General features: G+C 35.1%; 3 protein-coding genes across 8 annotated transcripts; 1 reads left to right on the forward strand and 2 right to left on the reverse strand.

The window, feature by feature from the left end:
* Positions 1 to 80: 80 nt before the first annotated feature.
* Positions 81 to 8,400, reverse strand: apol1 (apolipoprotein L, 1). 3 transcript variants are annotated; one of them, XM_065277090.2, is made up of 12 exons: positions 8,205 to 8,400; positions 7,519 to 7,584; positions 6,074 to 6,133; positions 4,683 to 4,748; positions 3,532 to 3,588; positions 3,339 to 3,416; positions 3,205 to 3,261; positions 3,060 to 3,122; positions 2,679 to 2,756; positions 2,549 to 2,588; positions 2,353 to 2,404; positions 81 to 2,278 (listed from the first exon to the last, which is right to left on the reverse strand). In XM_065277090.2, exons 2-12 carry the CDS (start codon positions 7,570 to 7,572, stop codon positions 1,417 to 1,419), a joined length of 1,467 nt encoding a protein of 488 aa, XP_065133162.1. In that variant the 5' UTR covers positions 7,573 to 7,584; positions 8,205 to 8,400; the 3' UTR covers positions 81 to 1,416. The 3 variants fall into 3 exon arrangements, with proteins under 3 accessions (XP_065133162.1, XP_065133163.1, XP_065133164.1); XM_065277091.2 differs by lacking the exon at positions 4,683 to 4,748; XM_065277092.2 differs by lacking the exons at positions 3,532 to 3,588; positions 4,683 to 4,748.
* A 3,540-nt stretch (positions 8,401 to 11,940) lies between these two features.
* LOC135767442 (uncharacterized) lies at positions 11,941 to 14,322 on the forward strand. The gene is made up of 5 exons (XM_065277161.2): positions 11,941 to 12,199; positions 12,841 to 12,924; positions 13,081 to 13,164; positions 13,262 to 13,381; positions 13,503 to 14,322. The coding sequence occupies exons 1-5, from the start codon at positions 12,007 to 12,009 to the stop codon at positions 13,820 to 13,822; spliced, it is 801 nt and encodes a 266-aa protein (XP_065133233.1). The 5' UTR covers positions 11,941 to 12,006; the 3' UTR covers positions 13,823 to 14,322.
* Positions 14,133 to 19,798, reverse strand: LOC135767431 (uncharacterized). Of its 4 annotated transcripts, none has more exons than XM_065277142.2 (3): positions 19,693 to 19,798; positions 17,866 to 18,111; positions 14,133 to 17,344 (listed from the first exon to the last, which is right to left on the reverse strand). In XM_065277142.2, exons 2-3 carry the CDS (start codon positions 17,993 to 17,995, stop codon positions 16,548 to 16,550), a joined length of 927 nt encoding a protein of 308 aa, XP_065133214.1. In that variant the 5' UTR covers positions 17,996 to 18,111; positions 19,693 to 19,798; the 3' UTR covers positions 14,133 to 16,547. The 4 variants fall into 4 exon arrangements, with proteins under 4 accessions (XP_065133214.1, XP_065133216.1, XP_065133217.1 ...); XM_065277144.2 differs by having other exon boundaries at positions 17,866 to 18,024; positions 19,693 to 19,776; XM_065277145.2 differs by lacking the exon at positions 19,693 to 19,798 and adding an exon at positions 19,029 to 19,679 and having other exon boundaries at positions 17,866 to 18,019.
* Positions 19,799 to 20,496: the final 698 nt, after the last annotated feature.

A 20,496-nucleotide genomic window follows, 5' to 3' on the forward strand; every position in this document is an offset into this window, starting at 1 on the left:
CATGTTTTTTTAATAATCCATATTTAACTTGTCAGATCTTTATTTAGGATTTAAGAGTTTTATTTATTTAATTGGGGTAATGATGTGATTTAACAGGTTTGTTGATTGTGTGCTTGCTTATTGTTTATTTAATGTAATAAACAAACCCATGCAGCTTGCTCAGCAATTTTCTTTACATTTGACGACATGATTTTAACAAAGTTATATATAAACAACCATTACACAATGAATAATGTTTTAACTATGACAGTTTTTTATTTGTAGTCAAACCATACCCTTACAAAACCATGATTTTACTACAGTTAAAACAAAAAAACTATGGTTACTTTAGTAAAACCATGGTAACCACAAAATAACCATGGTTTTGACAACTATGGTTTAAAAAAAAAACATAGTTAAATCATGGTGTAGTAAAACAATGGTTTTGCTAATAGTCAACACCAAAAAACAGAGTTACTACACTTTTACAAAAAAAAAAACATGGTAGTTGAAAACCCAACTAAAGTCTTTTTTGGCGATTTACAGTTTTTTCATAAAATAATCTTACATAATGTAAAGAACATTGTGTGAAAATATTACCTTGCTATCTTTCTTTAATATTGACTGGTCATGTCAAAAATTGAAATCAATGTGAAATCAAACTTTGATGGTTCTTATCTCATTATTAGATGATGAGACTTTAGCCGGGATTTAAAGGAGACATACCATGAAAATTTGACTTTTTCCATGTTTAAGTGCAATAATTGGGTCCCCAGTGCTTTTATCAACCTAGAAAATGTGAAAAAGATCAACCCAATAACTTAGTTTTAGTAAACCATTCTCTACAAGCATGTAAAACATAGGTAATTTAAATTTGGCCCCCTTGTGATGTCAGAAGAGGATAATACCGCCCCTTACTCTGTACTATCCAACCACAGCACTGCCAATTAGTGCAGATATCAGCAACATAAAGGCATTTAAACACAATTAAACCCAAAATAGACAATCTTAGCAAAACATAAAAAACACAAATACACGTGTGAGGTGTGACGCGACCACATGTGCAGACAATAAGTGCATATTCTTTAAGCCTAATAAAAGCAGCAAAAAGTGGATACATAAAAAATCTTTTGTACAATAACAAGTCACAACAAGGTCCCCATATATGGCATTTTCAAGATGTAATATTATTCTTAGGTGTCCCCAGAATGTGCTTGCACTCCCAGATAAAAAGGTACAAGAAGGTACAAAAGTTGTCACTGGGGTGATACCTTTTCAAAAAGTACACTAAAAGGTACCTAAAGGTGCATATCTTTACAAAATGGTACATATTAGCACTTAAAAAAGTACAATTTCAGTGACAGCTTGTCTGGATGGATACCTTTTATCTGTGTATCCATTATGGGTGTAGATGAAGTAATTAAATAAGAGAAGTGTTTACAGAGGTGCTTGCAGGGTTTTTTCATGAGGAACTTGGTTTTCTTTTACAGTGTTGCTAAACTGCAGTTCTTCCCGTATGCCGTTAAGTTCCACCAAACCCTCTTGTAACTGTTCCGCCACCTCTCTAATCTTGGCGGCAAATTCAGACTTGGCACCGTTTTTCAGCTCATGAGAGTCTTTTGCCACAAAGTATATATCCATCCCAACGAAGAGCCCGGTCAGAACGCCGGTGGATATACTAGCGATGTGCGCGGCTCGCACCGCTGACGTTCCAGCAGCGTTGGCGATCTGCATCACGCGCATGATCTCATTGGCGCTGCTTAGAACGGCTTTGCCCGCCATGGCGCCGTCTTCGTAGAGATTGTCGAAAGCAGGAAAGTCTCGATTATATGCCTGCTTCTTTATCTTGTTCAGATTGAACTTGCGCAGGTTCGTTATTCCTTGCTTGATGAACTTCATGCACTTGTCGAGGTCAGCCATCTTCTCTTGGTAGTCCTCCACAATGCGCTCCACTTTCTTGCGATCCATAGAGTTGTTGACGGTATTGGATATCCCGGCAGAGGCAGACGTCAGCGCGCCAGCCATGGCGACCCCCAAGCCAACTGCGGTCACGATCAGTGAGGCTCCCATGGTGAAAGGTGCCAGGGCGAAGCCAGTAATGGTGGCAATGCCTCCCAAAGCACTCGTGGAGCCGCCGGTGATCTGAGCGATCTTGGTCTTCTTGTTAAAGCGGTCCAGGCCGTCGGCAATGGCGTGCAGGTCGATCACGTGCTGCCACAATCCCTCCGCTCGTTCAGAGAACAGTTTGTTAAACACACGAATGCCCTTCTGCACCTTCTCAGCTGTTAAAGCAAAAGCCCTGATAAACAGACACAGGTCAGGCAAATTTTCTTCTGCAGTCATGCTACACACAAACAATGAATTGTGTCTTACTCGGCTTCCTCTTTTTCTGTCATGCTGTCACCTTTGGGCATGTCCTCCCATTCTAAATGAGGAAAAATTTGTAGATGTTATGATGTAACTGTGAAGCTGGACACGTAATGCATTTGGTTAATAATGTGAAGACTAAGCTTTCTGACTGGGATATCTGTATATAATAACTGATCCCAACATGGTGGGACCAACTCACGTTCCACAGTGCTCCACCAATCCATGAGGCCATTAAGATCCTATGACAAATAGATGGAGAATAACTAAAAAAAATAAAATAAGAAAGCCAAGCACTAACTGAATACTGTATGTTTTCTACAATAACCAACCTCCTCATCCTCCCTTTGAGATTCATGTGAGCGAACCTCATCCAGCCATTCACTGCGGGACTTCCTACGGTCTTCAGTCTAATTTGAAACAGAAAGTAATGTCAGGTTCTTCTGCAAGAGGAGATTGAGAATATGGGACAATAACGTGTTAAAATAAAATCCAAAAAACTCAAAAATTGCAGTCGCTGTGAGTCAAATAAAAGGGAAGTTGTGTGCTTTTGTTTTGCATGACAGAAGGTGAAAGGAAGGGCAACTTTGACTGTTGTGTATCAAAAAACAACACAGAAAGCAATATAAGTTAACACTTCACACCAATATTTGAGTGGGAACTGGGTAAAATGTTTAATTATGAATAAATAATCTGTAATAGTATTTTAGTACCTCCGCAGAGTCAATGTCATTTCCACTTTCTTGGTTTCCATTCCTGTTCTGTACTATTTTGCTCTGAAAGGAAACCATGTGTTGTCATTGACTAGCACTTGTTCTATTTTTATTTGATAAAGGAAACTGAACGCTACTTGTTTACCTTTGCTGCAGCTTGGGGCATAAAAGGATTTCTAGGTTTCTTCTTCTGTCCTTTTCCCTGTATGTGCATAAAAAATAATAATAAATAGAAACATGCACAGATAATGTAATCTGATTTAAGAGATGGGCACTTACTTTAGGATTTTCCTCTTCTTTGGGTATTTCACATTCAGTGTCATCATGCATCTTGTCCAGAACCAGATCAATATCCCTCTGAAATAAAAACAATATATATATATATATATATATAATATTGTAAATAATATCAAACATGAGTGAGAAAGTTTTGGCTATAAAGCGCATTGTTCATTTAGTCTATCAAAGTCACCTGATTACTGTCTACCTCTGTTGTCATTTGCACGCTTTGAGCGATGCTGTTATGCTCCTGGTGGGATGTAAAGGCAACAATCAATAATACAAGTACCCCAGATAGCATGCAACCATTGAAACAATGTTAAAAATCATTGATTTGTCAATTTTAATACCATTGAATCAATATCACGTTTGCACCCTCCATTAATATTGAAAAAATATTGAAATTTCAACAAATCACCATTAACGTGATCAGTGTCTGCTTTAGTTGGGCCCGTGACTCTTGTGTTTTAATGGTAAGTTTTCTTTGGCTGCTGAAGCAGTGTTTAAAAATACATCTGCTATTGCAAAGAAAACAAAGATCTAATGTTATCAAGTATTTTAATTCTTGTAGATATACTTAAATAATATGAAATAATGTTAAAGTTATGCAAAAAATTGATTTTACAGTACTAGTTGGAATCAGTGTCAGGTCTGTTATTTTGAGGATTACAAAAACACATTTAAAAAGTTAAACTACTGAATCTATCTCTGACATCATGAATCGGTCTACGAATCTCATCAATGGTGACGATCAACAAAGAAAGCTTCATGCTGCAATGCATTGCAGTTGATTGTTTTATATGAATTTGTTTGATGATTGTCACCATTATTGAGATTTGTAGGATGAGTAATGATGTCTGAATGTGTCAGCAATTTTTCTGTTTGTCTCGTCACAGTGGTATTTACAAACCAAAACAATTATAATTGTCAAAAATGGATCAACATAATCATGTAAAGCAGCTTAATTTGATATAATCTTGACATCTTCACAAAAAGCAATCAGTTTCAACTTAACTTCGAAACACATATTTCTTTACCAATGCACATGTGTTTCTACATAAACACATACAAACACTAAAACAAGAAAATAAAAAATTAACTTAGTTAATGTCAAGAGTCAATGACCCAACTAAAGCAAACACTGATCACAATAATGGTGATTTGTTGAAATTTCAATATTTTTTCAATATTAATGGAGGGTGCAAACCTGATATTGATTCAATGCAATTAACATTGACAAATCAACTGTTTTTAACATTGTTTCAATGGTTTGCATGCTATCTGGGACAGTATACAGTAAGTAAACATATCTCATTGAATGACTGTATGTTTCTTTTTCTATACCTCTTCACTTGACAAGCTGAGTTGCTTTTCAACTGTGCTCACTTTATGGTCTGCTTTATCATCAGCCTAACATGTTAATACAGTAAGCAGCATTAAAGGGGACATTTCACAAGACTTTATTAAAATGTTAAATAAATCGTTTGTATCCCCAGAGTACATATGTGAAGTTTTAGCTCAAAATACCTCAAAATAATTTATTATGACATGTTAAAATTGCCACTTTGTAGGTGTGAGCAACAATGTGCTGTTTCTAGGTGTGTCCTTTAAATGCAAATGAGCTGATCTCTGCACTAAATGGCAGTGCCGTGGTTGGATAATGCAGATTAAGGGGTGGTATTATTATAAAAAGTTCCCCTTCTGACATCACAAGGGGAGCTAAATTGCAATGATCTATTTTTTGTGTTATGTCACCTTTAAGTAGCAGTAATAGCATAGTGTCACACGATGTCATAGAACTATTTTTGGCTGAATGGCTCCATAATAAACCTTTAGTCCCTGTAAAGCCTGTAAATCTTGAAAATTGTTTCTAAACACACTATAAATGTTAGAAATGTGTTGCTGAAAACACACCGCAAAGATTGTAAACTATGTAGAAGTGAATTGCGAGATAGATCGTTAAAGGTTTTTCACCATTTCTGGTGACTCTACAATGCACTTGAGCCACCGTGCATGACCCTTTACACAATCGTAAGCATCCATTAAGGTTGTAGCGCTATTTGAAAGTGAAGAGAGACCACAGCTTTCCAGCAAGTGGGTGTGGTTTCAGCACCGCCAGCGGACACGCCCCCACCTTGAGAGCAGAGAATGCTGCCTATTTTTACAAGACTTTATTATGTACTTGGCCTTTTTTCCATCATTCAAATTTGGTTGGGTGGTTAATAACACATTTTCATCCAAAATGACATGTAGCTGCGTCACTTTTGTTTTGTAATGAGCTAACTAATCCTGTTCTGGATGATCTTACACAATAATTAACAATATTCATCTTGTGCATGTGGGTGCTTGTTTGAAGTTTGGTAAAAGTTATTTAGGGCAGGCCAATAAAATGATCTGCTGCTATATCCTGAAGCATGATAAGATTTTACAAGCTTCCAGACCAAACTGGGGTGCATAAATTCCTGTCAACAACTAAACGGGTATGTTACAACATGCCACAGAAGTGTCTTAAATTGATAGAGAACATACGATCCTTTTGCACCTGATCATATTTGTTTTAAAAAAAATAATAACTAGAGAAAAATCTTTATATTACTAATAAACCCTTATTCGGCAAGCAACAGTTGTAATTGTAAATCTTGAGGACATTCTTGAAAAGTACAAACCTACAACAAACAATAGCGTAATACAAATGCAAAGATGGTGTACAAATGAAAAATGGTATGCTGTCTTACCATCTTGTGTGTTTGTGGGTCAACAGTCTCTGTATCTGAAGTTGAACCAGAGTCTTTATCCTTTCAAAAAACAGAAAAATGCTACTTTTAATAAATTCTTGTGAGGTGGGATATTTTAGAAATGAATTGGAAAAAAATCATGAAGACGAGTTGTAACCATGCATTAAAAACAGTTTCATTCTAGCCACATGTGACAACATATATGAAAATGTAGCCATTAAAGGTTATTGTCCTTATTCATAATAAGAAATTAGATAAAGTGACATTTCTGATGAATGGCCATGTCTTTTGAGATGGGCTGTTAAATATTTAAAATCTATCTAAGGATGTGAGTAATAAATAATTTGTTATATTTGTAACATACTGTACAGTATGATAGCTTGATACCCTTCCAAAATACCTACTTTCCAGGATCTATCAGCAATACTTTACTGCCAGACTGTGTGTGTACGAATGTTGACCAACAACTGACTAAAGAGACTTCAGATTATGTGCACTCACTGATTGTATCCATTATTAAAGATTATACAACGGGCCTGTTGAATGCTTTATTCTGATTGGCTGAGACATGTTTCATGGGTGTAGATTATTTTTCTGTAAATCGCACACCTGTCCTGTCAAATGTCTTAAAAAATAGGCACAGAACAATATTTGTGGTAATCGAAGAGGAATAATTGACTCCGGCCCTTTGAATAATTTGAAAATACATCTTGGGTTGTTGAATTATAAAAAAAAAATGTACACCCATCGTCAATTATTCCTTACGTAAACCGAGGCACTTGTATAAATCTTCCTGTAGCTCATCCGGTACATCATTACATTAGCCGTGCAAACACTCATGGCTGGGTTATTTTTGACCCATAATGGGTAAATATTGGACACATGCTGGGTTAAAAATGACCCAATGTTGGGTTGATTTTATGCAACCATGGGGTATAATAACCCAGCAGTTGGGTTAAAACAATCCAGCATTGGGTCAATTTTAACCCAGCAGTGTGTTCAGTCCAATATCTACCCATTGTGGGTCAAAAATAACCCAGACATTTTTAGAGGAAAGGTTGAATTCCAGGATTTCCAGGAAACAAGCATACTGATAAAATGTACAGCTTGAATCACATGTTGCGTTGCATAAAGTATCTGCTAACTGCAAAAATGTAGCATAAATGTAATTTGTTTTTATATAGCACACAACATCAGGATGTTTCATCTTTGACATCTTTTGAAAGGGCAAACAACTGCTCAACTGATAATGCACAGTGCAATAATATAACAAAGGCCATGAGTTTGATTCCTAAAGAGCACACAAACTGATAAAATGTATAATCTGAATGCACTGTAATTTGTTTTAGATAAAAGTTTCAGACAAATGTGTTTAGGTAAATCATTGAAAAACAAAAACCGAGTAAGAAAAGAGTGAAACGGGAATGAGATTATTAAAGATTTACCACAGCAGTGTAATGTGTAACGTTGTCATTGATTTCAGGAAGCTCTCTGTCCATTATGAGAAGATCCTGGAGGAAGCAATGGGAGAAGCGAGTCATATATAAATATGAGTAATAATATTAAAGACTGCCAAAGATCTTGTGATCTGACCATTTGTCATCACATGTGCTTAAAACTCGGCATATCAAAGAGAAACAAAATAGTTATTGTTAGAATAAATGACCTTCATGAAAACACACCGAATGTTGAGTCTGACAGATCCAGGGTCAGTAGCAGTCTGCTGTATACTGATATTAACCCTATAGACTCAGTACAGGGCCGTCAAAGTCTGATATAGTCTTAATATTAACAAAAAATATAGCTACAAAAATGTTCACTTAATAGTTCAATATGAATTTGTAAATAGAGATAACGGTAACTTAGCTATTTAGCTACGTCATTACCTCGTGCAGTCTATTTAAAGGAAGGATTTATAACAATCATATTCTGACTTTTCATATGTCCTTTGGCAAACCCGGTGTTTTATAAAATAGTTTTTACTCCGTAAGTGATAGCGATATCAGTTCATACAACTGCAGATTTGATCATTTTCTCTCTACATCTTCAGTTTTTATTTTTTGTTTTGAATAAATATAAAGACGTATTGAATTGTTTTTGTTGACGCAACAGAGTGACCGTTTCAACTTACCACACAGTGCCAACTTCCCTGAATAGTGCGCTTTACAGGAACACTTTAACATGAAAATGTACTCAATGAAGGTTATGTGTATCGTACACCGCCTCCATGTTATTGTCTGTCGATGTATTGAAGAGATTTCCCGCTGTGGTAAAGTGAGATAACACTTACTGTACTGTAGAGAAATGTGATTTACTCCGCCCTTTCCTCGCTGATTTCACTCAGCTGTAAATATATTAAAAGCCGACAGGTGGCGCTGCACTACTAAAGAAGTCTGTTTCGAAGACTTTCCCATTTTTACATGTGACTGTTAAAACTAAAAGATTGAAATAACATAAATTTAAATGTAAAGTCCTGTGCTCACCTTTAATTAACACCTTTCGAAATTAACCGTGCATTTATAAGCAAAAAACACTGTAGTTTCATAGCAAAACCATAGTTATAGTTCATTTTTATAAAGGAAATGGGAAATAATTGTAATAGACTGTCCTTCTGATAATGCAATTATGGTGCACTTTTATGCCTTTTATGTACTACTACTGATGATAATTTTGATGGAATTTGATGATTTACTCACCTTCTCCATCACCATCTAGCGTACACCATGCTGCTACTGCCAAAACCAAAGGCAGACTGCAACATCTCATTCATTCTGCTGAGAAGGTGTTTGGCTGCAACCTGCCTTCGATCAGGGACTTGCTTCTAGGATCCTGAACGGGGTAGTTAGGATTGTGGCTGACCCCTTTTATCCTGGTGACAAACTCTTTAAAACTCTCTCTGCTGCCTGGAGGCTGTGGACCATCAGGACTAAAGATTTTTCCATGAAACTGGGTTCATTAACAACAAACTATGACACATCATCGTGGCCACTTAACCCATGGAGATCATCATTTACACAAACAAAAATCCCACATTGTTGTCACATGCCCAGCCAACATTCCAATGTGGGCCCTATATGGGTTTGTCTATGGGTTCCACTATGGCCCCACCTGGGTTGCCCACATGAATTTGATATAGGAACTGAGTGTGGCTTATCCTACATAATGCCCAGCTGGGCAACACACATAGGGCCCATATTGGCCCCACCCAATGAAGCCCATGTTATTTACTAGGGCCCAGTACACCGATAAAAGCAACATAATTACAGTTCGGTAAATATCAGTTTTCAGCATAAATATTCAACAGTTCATTCATCTATAACATCACAAAACATGAAGGAGGTGCAATGTGAAAATGAAATAAAAAAACTGTAAAGGTTCAAAATATCAAAATATTTTATTGTCAATTTATAACACTTTCAATGCTAAAATGATCATCAACATTTCAAAACTGCTAATGCAGGAAATGACTTACAATTGAACATAACACTTAAAATAAGCATTGAAAGAAGTCAAAACCCTTAAAATACTTCAGACTCTAAAAACAACACAAATATTGCTCCCTGTTCTGGAGATGGTCTTAATTCTGATCATCAATTAATCTTTGCTCAACAGTTTTATGAAGAACTTCCAAAGCACCACAGCCAAACTCATTAAATGTCCTTGCACGTTTGCTTTGATTCATCGCTGTGCAGTCCGTGAACTTGCACCGTAGTATTACATTTTCTAAAAACACAACTCATGAAAAACACAATACAAGTGTAACAGTTGTGAGAGACTCCTGCTTCTCCGGTAGAAACTGTCTCCTTGCGCCTGAGTGGAAATTCTTGTAGTTTAAATGTTTATCATCTTTATATTTGTAATTTTAAAAGTCCGCCTAGTATAGCAAAGATTATATAAAATATGATATTATATTATGTGAAAAAAATCACAATTAAAAACATTTGAAGCAGGACTACTTTATCAAGCGTAATGTATCGTAGCAGTGAGCAGATCTCCTTATATGAAACACCTGACTCCACTAATCAGGCTCCTTTCAGAATGTTTGAAACATAAACACACAAACAAACTGATGAACTGTCTGACATTTCTTATTTTCACTCAATAATTAGCAGGTAAACATTATAAATATCACAATTAAAATAATGTAAAAAATTATGCATTTTTATTTAAAATGTTTTATACTGATCAAATCATATCTGTTATATTATTTGATTTTGTTTAAAAGTGACAATCAACCAAAAGTTATTATTTCAAGATTTTCAATGTATAAAGATGTATTTCAAGCATAAAATTATTTTGCCCACATAGGGGCCATGAGGGCCCCACATTATCATCTCACATGGGCAAACCTATATGGGACCCATATACTGCCCATGTGAAGCCCATGCCCACATGAAACCCATGCTGCCCAGATGGGACCCGCGTGGGGCCCACATATCAATGTTGGCTGGGTGCACACAAACCACCTGTGCCCACTTTATACATTTTGCACTAATGTACAGTAAATGTTCATTTTCTCTTGTATATTTTTGGTTAAAAAAACTTTATTTATTTATTTATTGTATTTGTTACTATCATTGTCATGCACCACCAAACCAAATTCCTTATACATGTTAACCAGCAGTATTTGGCAATAAAGGTGATTCTGATATGCTAAAGAATCAGAATCATTTAGGCCAGTGCTTCCCAATCCTGGTCCTTGAGGACCCCCTCCCAAAAGGTTTTAGATGTCTCCTTATTTAACAGACCTGATGCAACGTGATGCCCAGCTGATGCCTGACCAACGATCACCGGCAGAACCCGCTTAATCTCCGCTAAATCTCCTTATCCGTTCTCCCAAGGGTTTTTCCCTCCTAGAATTTATTTTTCCTCGGATAAAAGCCCGGGGGTTTTTCACCCTGGGGAGGCAGCGTTTTTGGGCTTTACTTAGCTTCCTCTTCTAGACGTTACTTTAGTAATACGTTCGTTTATAATATTGAGTCATAGCCGCAGCAAATTTAACTGCTTATGCTATCATGTATTTTGTTGTGCTATCTGTCGTTTTTCTGTGCTTTTCACTGCTTCTATTTATGTAAAGCTGCTTTGAAACAATTGACTTTTGTGAAAAGCGCTATATAAATAAAATTGAATTGAAAAAAATTGAATTGAACAGACCTGATTTAACTCATCATTGTTAGGGAGACATGTTTACCATTTTGGAAGGAGGCTGATTAGTTGAATCAGGTGTTTTAAATAAAGATGCATCTAAAACTTTCATCCTTGATGATTGGGAAGCACTGATATAGGCTATAAAATCCCAATCAAGTCAAAACTTACAATTTTATTTTTGTAATGTAACATTTCAGTGTTTATAATAAACAATTTATCTGTGTCATTAAGTCATATTCATGTGCCTTCATAAACTTCCGCCCTTTTCTGGGGTCATTCTTTGATAACGTCAGCTAGACACAGTTTAGGTGGGACCATTCATTAACTCCACCCCCCTCCAACGGGAAGTCTGATGCCAGTTTCATTTCTAAATGAAATACCTACCTTTCTATTTCCAATCAAAGCACAGTGAAAAACAAGCCACGCCCACTATTTTCCTTACGTGGTATTTTCCTGTTTCACAACATGAAAGTAAAGTCGATCGCGACTTCGAACTTAGAGCCCACGTACAATCTTTTGTAATGATAGACTGAACCTTTTGTCCTTAAAGGTTTCATCACACACCATAAAATAGAAAGGTTATTGATCAAAAACACTGTTTAATCGCAAAATAAACAGATCATTAAAAAGAAAAAAGACATTATGAGGCAAAAAATGTAAATAATGCCGCCATCAAAACAAAGAACATTTGCAGTCCAAAGTCTGTTTGACAGTTTAAATGATTAAGCAAGATGTTTGTTTTCTCTCTGAGACCAAACGAACAGAAGGACAGATTCAGTTGATACATGAAAAGTAAAATACAAACCATTATGTTGAAGCTTATTACAGTTTTAATGCTCAATATGTGGGCCATACCAGCAGATGATATTCTTTCACCAAGCATCAACATCCTCGCTGAACTGGAGAAGATAACAAACTTGGAAAGCAGGATGAAATCGATGGAGAATGAAATGGAACAACTAAAAATAAAGAACACAGGTAATATAACACTATTGCATATCTGTGCTTTTTAAACAATATGTGACCCTGGCTATAATCTTTCTTAGCTTAATTAATAATCTTTCCAGTTACATATGGTTTTTTATAGGGCAATATTTACAACTTATTGAAAATCTGAGGGTGCAAAAATCTTAATACTGAGAAAATACGCCTCAAAATACGCATTTAAAGTTGTCCAAATGAAGTCCTTAGCAAACATTACTCATGATAAATTAAGTTTTAATATATTTATGCAAGGAAATTTACAAAATATCTTTATGGAACATGATCTTAAAATCCTAATGATTTATGGCATAGAAAAATCTATAATTTTGAGCCGTACAATGTATTGTTGGCTATACAAATAGACTTAGTGGTCTAGGGTCACATTATAAAACATAAGGTATGTATGCTAAAGGTAAACTCAACTGGCCTTAAATAGATGATGGTTTCTCACTGATCTCCAGTGAAATGCCATAATTCATATTTTTATAATCCAGCAACACTAAATCACTCATCTAAAATATTAAAAAGTTAATTTTTGAATATCCTGTTCTGTGTTTCATCACTTGTGTGACAAAAGACAAACAGTGAATTGATATCTCTTTGGCCTTTACATATATGACTGATTCTTATTTTAGTACAGGAGCTGGAGCTGAAGGCCTTGAATGTTCAAATAAATGAAAGAAAGATTCAAATGGATGAACTTGTAAGAGAAAATCTAGGTATTGTTAAATAAAAATATATTTTTCCAATTAAAATGTATGTGTGAGCCACATAGACATACAGACAGATGTCTGTACAAGAGCTGCATATTGTTTAAATAATCCTAACATTTCAAGTTCGTTGAATTTAACATTATCTATCAATGATTGTTTTAGCACAGGCAAAGAAACTGGAGGCCTTGGATGGTACAATGAATGTCATACAGACCAAAACGGATGAAGTATTAAGTCAAAACTATGGTAATGTAACAGACTGCAGCTTTGTCTAAGGACTTGACTGATTAAAAATACAAATACACCTGTAATGAAATCATTTCTTATCTATTTTATCTCTTAGCTTCAAAAGTGGCTTTCTCAACTTCTCTGTTGTCCTCTCATGGACCTCTAAGCAGTTTACACACATTGATTTACAAACACATATTTCTCAATGTTGGAAATGCCTATGATGCAAGCACAGGTAATCATTAAATCACTTCATTTACTGTAAAGCATAACTCTTATTTATGTAAAGCTCTAATCTCTATATTAAAACACCTGTTTAATAATTGATTTATATAATTAATATTTATCTGACACAGGAATCTTTACAGCGCCTATGAGGGGAGTTTACATGTTCGTAGTCTTTTCAAAGGCGCATGGAGGTCGAGATAAAGCTGTTGTCGCGGGCCTGTTCAAAAATAATGAGCATGTGTTTTCTACATATTCAAGACATGATGGAGGTTTTCTCAGCGCTTCAAATGGAGTTTCTCTGTTATTAGAGAAGGATGATCGAGTTTATGTAAATCTCTATCCTGGATATTACATTTTTGACAATGAACACCATCATAGCACCTTTAGTGGACACCTGCTTTTCCAAATGAGATCAGATACTGCACAGAGTTCAATCACTAAAATTTAAAGGGACACAAGGCAGCATTTTTATGTTAATAAATCATCTTTGTAAGTCGGTATATGGTTAAATGACTCATTACATGACGAATGAAGACTCTCTCGCCCGCCCCTACCGTCTGTAGGAAGAATACCCCACTTGCAAGTTCGCTGTATCCGACCCGGTGTCCTTCAGTCTCGTATAGTCTTAGATATAGAACGCATTTACTCCCAGACACTAGGGGGAGCTAGTAGAGAAATAATACTCAGACTTGCCTTGTGTGCCTTTAAATCTGTTATTTTATATCAAGACAAGATGTTAACATATATTGAATGTGTTGTTCTTTGAAAAACACATCCTTTCATCTTAACTCATTTTCAAGTATTTATTCAACACATCAGCATCATTGCTTATTCTGAGGCAATAGTGTCAACTGTAGGTTTATTTACTAATAAAAAATATTTTATACATATCTAAATAAATGACTGTACGAACTGCAACTTGTCAATTGATTAAAATATGATAACAAAATATCGATGTTTTCTTAAAATGAACCAATGCCCGTTATGACTGTTTATGTGACCCTGTCTGTGAAAACCCAGCTAAAGTGTTTATTTACTGTTTTCAACATAAAATCATCCTACATACTGTAAAGAACATTCTGTGAACAATATATAACAATATAACCTTGACATCTTTAATATTGACTGGGTTAAATCAATGTGAAATCAAACTAAAATCAAAATATCTCTAAGAGATTACGAGACAGATTACACAGACACAGTCAACAATATGGGTGAATGTACACTGTTAAAAAAAGATCCTATATTTTCAAACCAATGAATCTATTTTTTTTTTTTATTAAGGTTTACAATTATTTAAAACCCTAATTAAAGGTGCAGTGTGTTAATTTTAGCGGCATCTAGTGGTGAGGTTGCGAATTGCAACCAACGGCGTAGTCCACTGCTCACCCCTTGCTTTTGAAAAACATAAAGAAGCTACTGTAGCTGCCACCGGACAAACATGTCATCATCGGAGACAACTTAGTAAAAAAATTGTCCGTTACGGGCTTCTGTAGAAAAATGGCGGGACAAAATGCCAACTTCCATGTAAGGCAGGGCCGGCGTCAAGAGGGGGCATTCGTGGGCAGTGCCCCCCCAAACAGGTTGTTGTGCCCCCCCTACAAAGTTTTTTATTAATTTAATATATATCAAGAATAATTAAAATAAATTAAACATTGAATGTTTCATGACTTGTAATGTAATCAAATGAGGAAATTATAGTTGATATATGTTTTCTTTAATTAAAATAGACCAGTTTCTCCGATTGGTTGTATTGCCGCGTCTCACCCGTCTTACGTCTTTAGCATATTTGTGGCTAGATACTAGCAACGTGTTTTTTGCGGCATTTTATGGATCGTGTAAAATATGGAGGTTGTTGGTTCGATTCCTACAGCTAGAAGGAAGTGTTTCTGTGTTGCAGTAATAGTTGTTAGTCATTTGTTTGTGTCTGTTCATGCAGTTGATGGGTAAAATGCAGAGTCAATCATGTCTCTTTCACTTTTTTTTATTGGTCCCTTTATTGAAGGTTTTTGGTTACAAAAATCTGAGGAAAATCCCTAAAACAAATAAATCTGTAAAATTATTGTGTTTGGAAATTTTACTTTTATTTTACTTTATGTTTTTTGTTTGGCAGCTGCTGACCGTTTGACCATTTTTTATGATTTTTTGTGTTTGTAAACAAAAAATTTAACATAACTACTTAATTTCTTACATCACACATGTACATAGCAATAACAAAATGTACAGTTTATTAAACATTAAATATAAAATAATAAATAAACAAAAACAGTGATGGAGCAAAACAACATCAAACATTACACAAAAATGCTATTACAAACTTTTCCAAGACATTATAAATTTCATTATGTGGAAATTAAAGTGAAATTTTCCTGCTTGTTAACATATTAAAAACATTTAACACAGTACCAGTAAATATCCAATAAACATTTACTCACTTTCTCCATTTCACCTCCAAAAACATTAACCATTATTTTCCAGGACACAAAACCTGGACAAATGTTTTATATGATTTAATTTGTAGTAAAAACATTGAGATTTTAGGGTTAATAAATTAATAATTTAATTTAGTGATTATTGTGGTAACGACTGTATTGATGATTTTATAATAATAAATTCACAAACCATACACTGTAAAAATTTGCTGTAATTATGCAGCTGGTTGCTGTAGAAGATAAATACTGAAAATGGTTCAAGTTCATTTTACTTTGAACAAACTGTTGCCAGTAAATAACATAAATGTAAAATCTACAGTAACTGGCAGCTAGTTCCCAGTAATACTGTAATTTCTACAGATTTTTTTTTACAGTGTATGAAGAATATCTTCTGTTGCAAAGGTGCATTATATTTTATATAACTTCTGAGCAATGGTTTAATAATTTTAAAGGGAAATCAGTAATGTGCAATTCAACTAATAACATTAAATAAGCAAACAAAATCTTTTATAAATTAGACAAACGACCCAAGAATGTAAAAAATAGTTTTTCAATGTACCTCAAAATGAAACTATAGATAACTATGACAGATTTAAGCAAACACATGTCAATAAGGCAAATTAATTAAAAGTTATAAGCACTTTTATACATTTCAGGACTTGCTTGGACTCCCAATACAATCGTATAAAAATAAAGAAACATTCTTATAATGTCTTCAACAACCTAGTATGACTAGTTGAGTCAATTGTGGATTGTACTGGAGACATGCAGACATGTTCTCATGTGATATTCAAGACTGAATTTTCGAGTGTAACTCTTTCCACACTGAAGACATGGGTATGGGCGCTCTCCAGTGTGCATTCTCATGTGTAACTTAAGACTACATTTTCTAGTGTACTTATTTCCACACTGAAGACATGTATATGGCCGTTCCCCAGTGTGAATTCTTACATGTTCTGCAAGATTTTCTGTCTTTTTAAAACTCTTTCCACACTGAGGACATGTGTACGGGCGCTCTCCACTGTGAATCCTCATATGATCTGTAAGTTTTGTCTTGATTTTGAACCTCCTTCCACACTCTAGACAAGCATACGGTTGCTCTCCTGTGTGAACCCTTATGTGGACTCGAAGATAATTTTTATGTGCGAAACTCTTTCCACACTGAGGACACGAGTATGGGCGCTCTCCAGTGTGAATCCTCATGTGATCCGTAAGTTTAGCTTTTTTCCCAAAACTCTTTCCACACTCGAGACATTTGGCTGTGCGCTCTCCGGTGTGAATTTTTATGTGATTTTTAAGTTTTCCTTTAGTTATGAAACTTTTGTCACACTGAGGGCAGGTGAAAATATTTTCTCCAGTGTGAATTCTTATGTGCGACGTAAGGTTTGCTTTTCTACTAAATCCAACTCCACAATGAGGACATGTAAAAGATTTGCTGACTTCTGTTTCATGTGTGTTTTTTTGAAAGAAATAATCTTCTCCCGTTATGGAGTAATGTGATGTTTCCGATGCTGATGGTTCTTCCACTTTCACCAGGTCTAAAATAAAAAAGAAGTAAGCTATATATTTCATTTTTGTATTATTTTTTTCGGGAAATTATATATATAAGAACTGTCAAAAGATTAATCTTGATTAACCGCATACATATTGTTTTTGCTTAATATATGTGTGAAATTATTTTGTATATATAAATACACATATGCATGTATATATATAAAATTTATGCATAAAAAATATACATAAATAAGATTTTTCTTAAATTTATATATGTATGTGTGGATTTATATATACATAATAATTACACACAATAATCACACAAATATATTATTAACACAAACTTATATTTTTTATGTGATTAATCTTTTGACAGCCCTATATATATATATATATATATATATATATATATATATATATATATATATATATATATATATATATACTCTTATCTTATTGTCATTCTTATGTTCCCGAGACATAACATCTTAATCAAATCATAATATACTTGTATGTCATATTTCTCAGCAATCAATTAATAATAAAATCAAGAATGGACACCAACCTGTTTGTTCCTCTGTGTTTTCAATTTTTATTCTGCATGGGTCTGTATCAATCATATCTTCTCTCTCCTCTTTTATGATTATACTTTGACATGACTGATGTGTCATGGTTGATTTATCACTTTGTGTCATTTTTACTTTTGGATGAAGTGGCTCCTTCACTTGTAAAATAATAGGAATATGTGTGTATTTAATGGTGAATTTGCTTACTAGGCTTAAATCTCTGTGTGTGGTACAAAGAAACAGACCTGCCAAAAATCAATCAAATGCATAAATTAATACATTCAAAGCAACACCTTCAAGGAAATCAAAAAGCATGAAAATAGCAACATAAAAATTAGAGCCCGACCGAATTTATCGTTTTGCCGATTTTTTCGGCCGATATGAGCCTGTCGCAGATATATCTGTATCGGCGTATAAGCCGCAGATATGCAGCCGATATGAAAGTTTTCACGGATGTAAGTACATGTTTGTCCAGCAGAGTGCACTCTATTGGTTGCTAATGGTGACCCAGGTCACTCACTGTAGTGACACCAGCCACTCCCCAACAACCCCCTTCACTTCTTCAGTCAGCGGGTCTTTCAGTTCAGGTGGCGGTAGTCACGCAGTGTCTTTATAACATTTTTACACCTGGTATTAAGACGTGCTTTGTCATTTGTATTATAAGTGGACAAGAGAGACGAATTCCCGTTTACATTTGGTGTTTTTAATCCATCTCCTTTGTCGACTAGTGAGTTATTAAAACGCAAGCGGGAGAAATGACGCGAGATGGAGAAATGACACGTTTAAACTACATGCAGTCGTGGTGGTACAAAAACTTGCTTGTATAACTACTCGGAAAAACTTTGATGTGTTTGGTCACTTCTAACTTTATCTCTGATTGGTACCATTGAATGAATGGGGCTAAGCTAAATGCTATCGAAGTGTCGCAGCGCGCCCCAGCGCTTACGTGCACGCACTAAGATGATAGAGGGATGTATCAACTCTTCTTAGTTAAGGTAATAACATAGTTTAATATTGAAAATGAGTAGACTATTCCTTTAAAGAAAATATATCGCCTGGCAGTGAACTTTGAGCTTTATCATTTTACAGGTATTATTAATGCTATTATAGCAACATTACACACTAACTAGGGTTTAAAAAATGGGATCAGAAAGAACGTGACCTTATGGGAATTGACTTCCTTTTGGCGCCTCTAGTGGCCAGTCGATGAATTGCAGTTTAAGTCACTTCCGTATTGGCTTCATCAGAGAGATCGGAAGGTTGCTCCTCGCAAAGTAGGCATGGTGACATATTTGTAGTAAAACCATGGAAATACAAACAGTAAATAATCTGCCAAAAAGCATGGTTACTACACAAAACGATAGTTCATATTCATAAGAGTTATATTGTGTAGCCTTAGCATGGACAATTAATCGTCACGAGCCCATCTAGACTTATGAACGAAGCCCAGTTTCAAATAAAGTTAAGGTCCATATTGTGAACTTCACTCCTCGCACAAACGCTATAACGTTACTGTCATTTGAACATGTATTTATTTATTAACAAAGCGCCATACATAGTTAACAAACATTTCTAAACAAAACACGCCGGGCCCGGCAATATCTACATACAACAAAACTACACATTTTTGACAGTTTAACCAGATATCAATGATAGTACTAGTTTGCAGTCTTTAACCAAATCTATTGGTTTAATATCACAAAAGACAAGAGAGCTCTTAACGTTATCCAAGTCAATAAATATCTGGTAAGTTTTCAGACAATGGAATGATCAGATCACAACATCTCATCACATTAACATCCCTTAACTAAAGTGAATGCACTAACCTGTCTAAAAGAAGATCTTAAATATATCCTGCAGTTTGTTTTTTAAATTCCCTGATGACTTCTCTTCAGCCTCCTTCCGCTTCCTCTTCTTCTTCGTTTAGTTGTGTGGCGGTTGGCACGCAAATGTGTTGCGCATTTCCGCCACCTACTGAGCAGGAGTGCTGAGCATCAATGTTGAGGGAATACAATGTATTTTTCTATTGTGTGTGTAATGATTGATTAATTGATTTGTGCAAATATAAGCAAATATAGGAATGACCAAATCATCCCTAATGACAAAAAACACTCTGTCTCTTAGCATCTTCCCTTCAGATCCCTCATTTCTTCATTTATATTAATAGGTCTTGATGATTTCCCACTCGCTAACGAATGCATTGAAATAATTGTAAATTGTTCTCAAATATTTACATAGAAATATGTGCCTTTATTCAGTGCAAAAATTATTCAGAGACGGTTTTACATGTCCATTTACAACCATAGGATTTGCCTTTTAAATGAAATGGTCTATTATTACCTCATTTGAAAGGGTCATGAATAAAAATGTTGAGCTCTGCTCTGATTGGCTGTTTCTCAGAGCAGCTGTTTTGAGTAGCTCTGTGTGTGTAAACAGACCTTATGTTTGAGTCTGTATCAGACGAAGATAAGGAATTTGAGGAATATTTAATTATTTGGAGATTGTTAATGGACGTTTCTGAGTGGCAACATTGTGCTTTTTTTAGTATGGACCTGCAAAATGTAAATGTAACATCAATTGTAGAACTTCAGACTAAATGCTAGCATATAGCATTACAGTTTGTTACAGAT

The sequence above is a fragment of the Paramisgurnus dabryanus genome, chromosome 6 (genome assembly GCF_030506205.2).
Source record: "Paramisgurnus dabryanus chromosome 6, PD_genome_1.1, whole genome shotgun sequence".
Lineage (NCBI taxonomy): Eukaryota > Metazoa > Chordata > Actinopteri > Cypriniformes > Cobitidae > Paramisgurnus > Paramisgurnus dabryanus.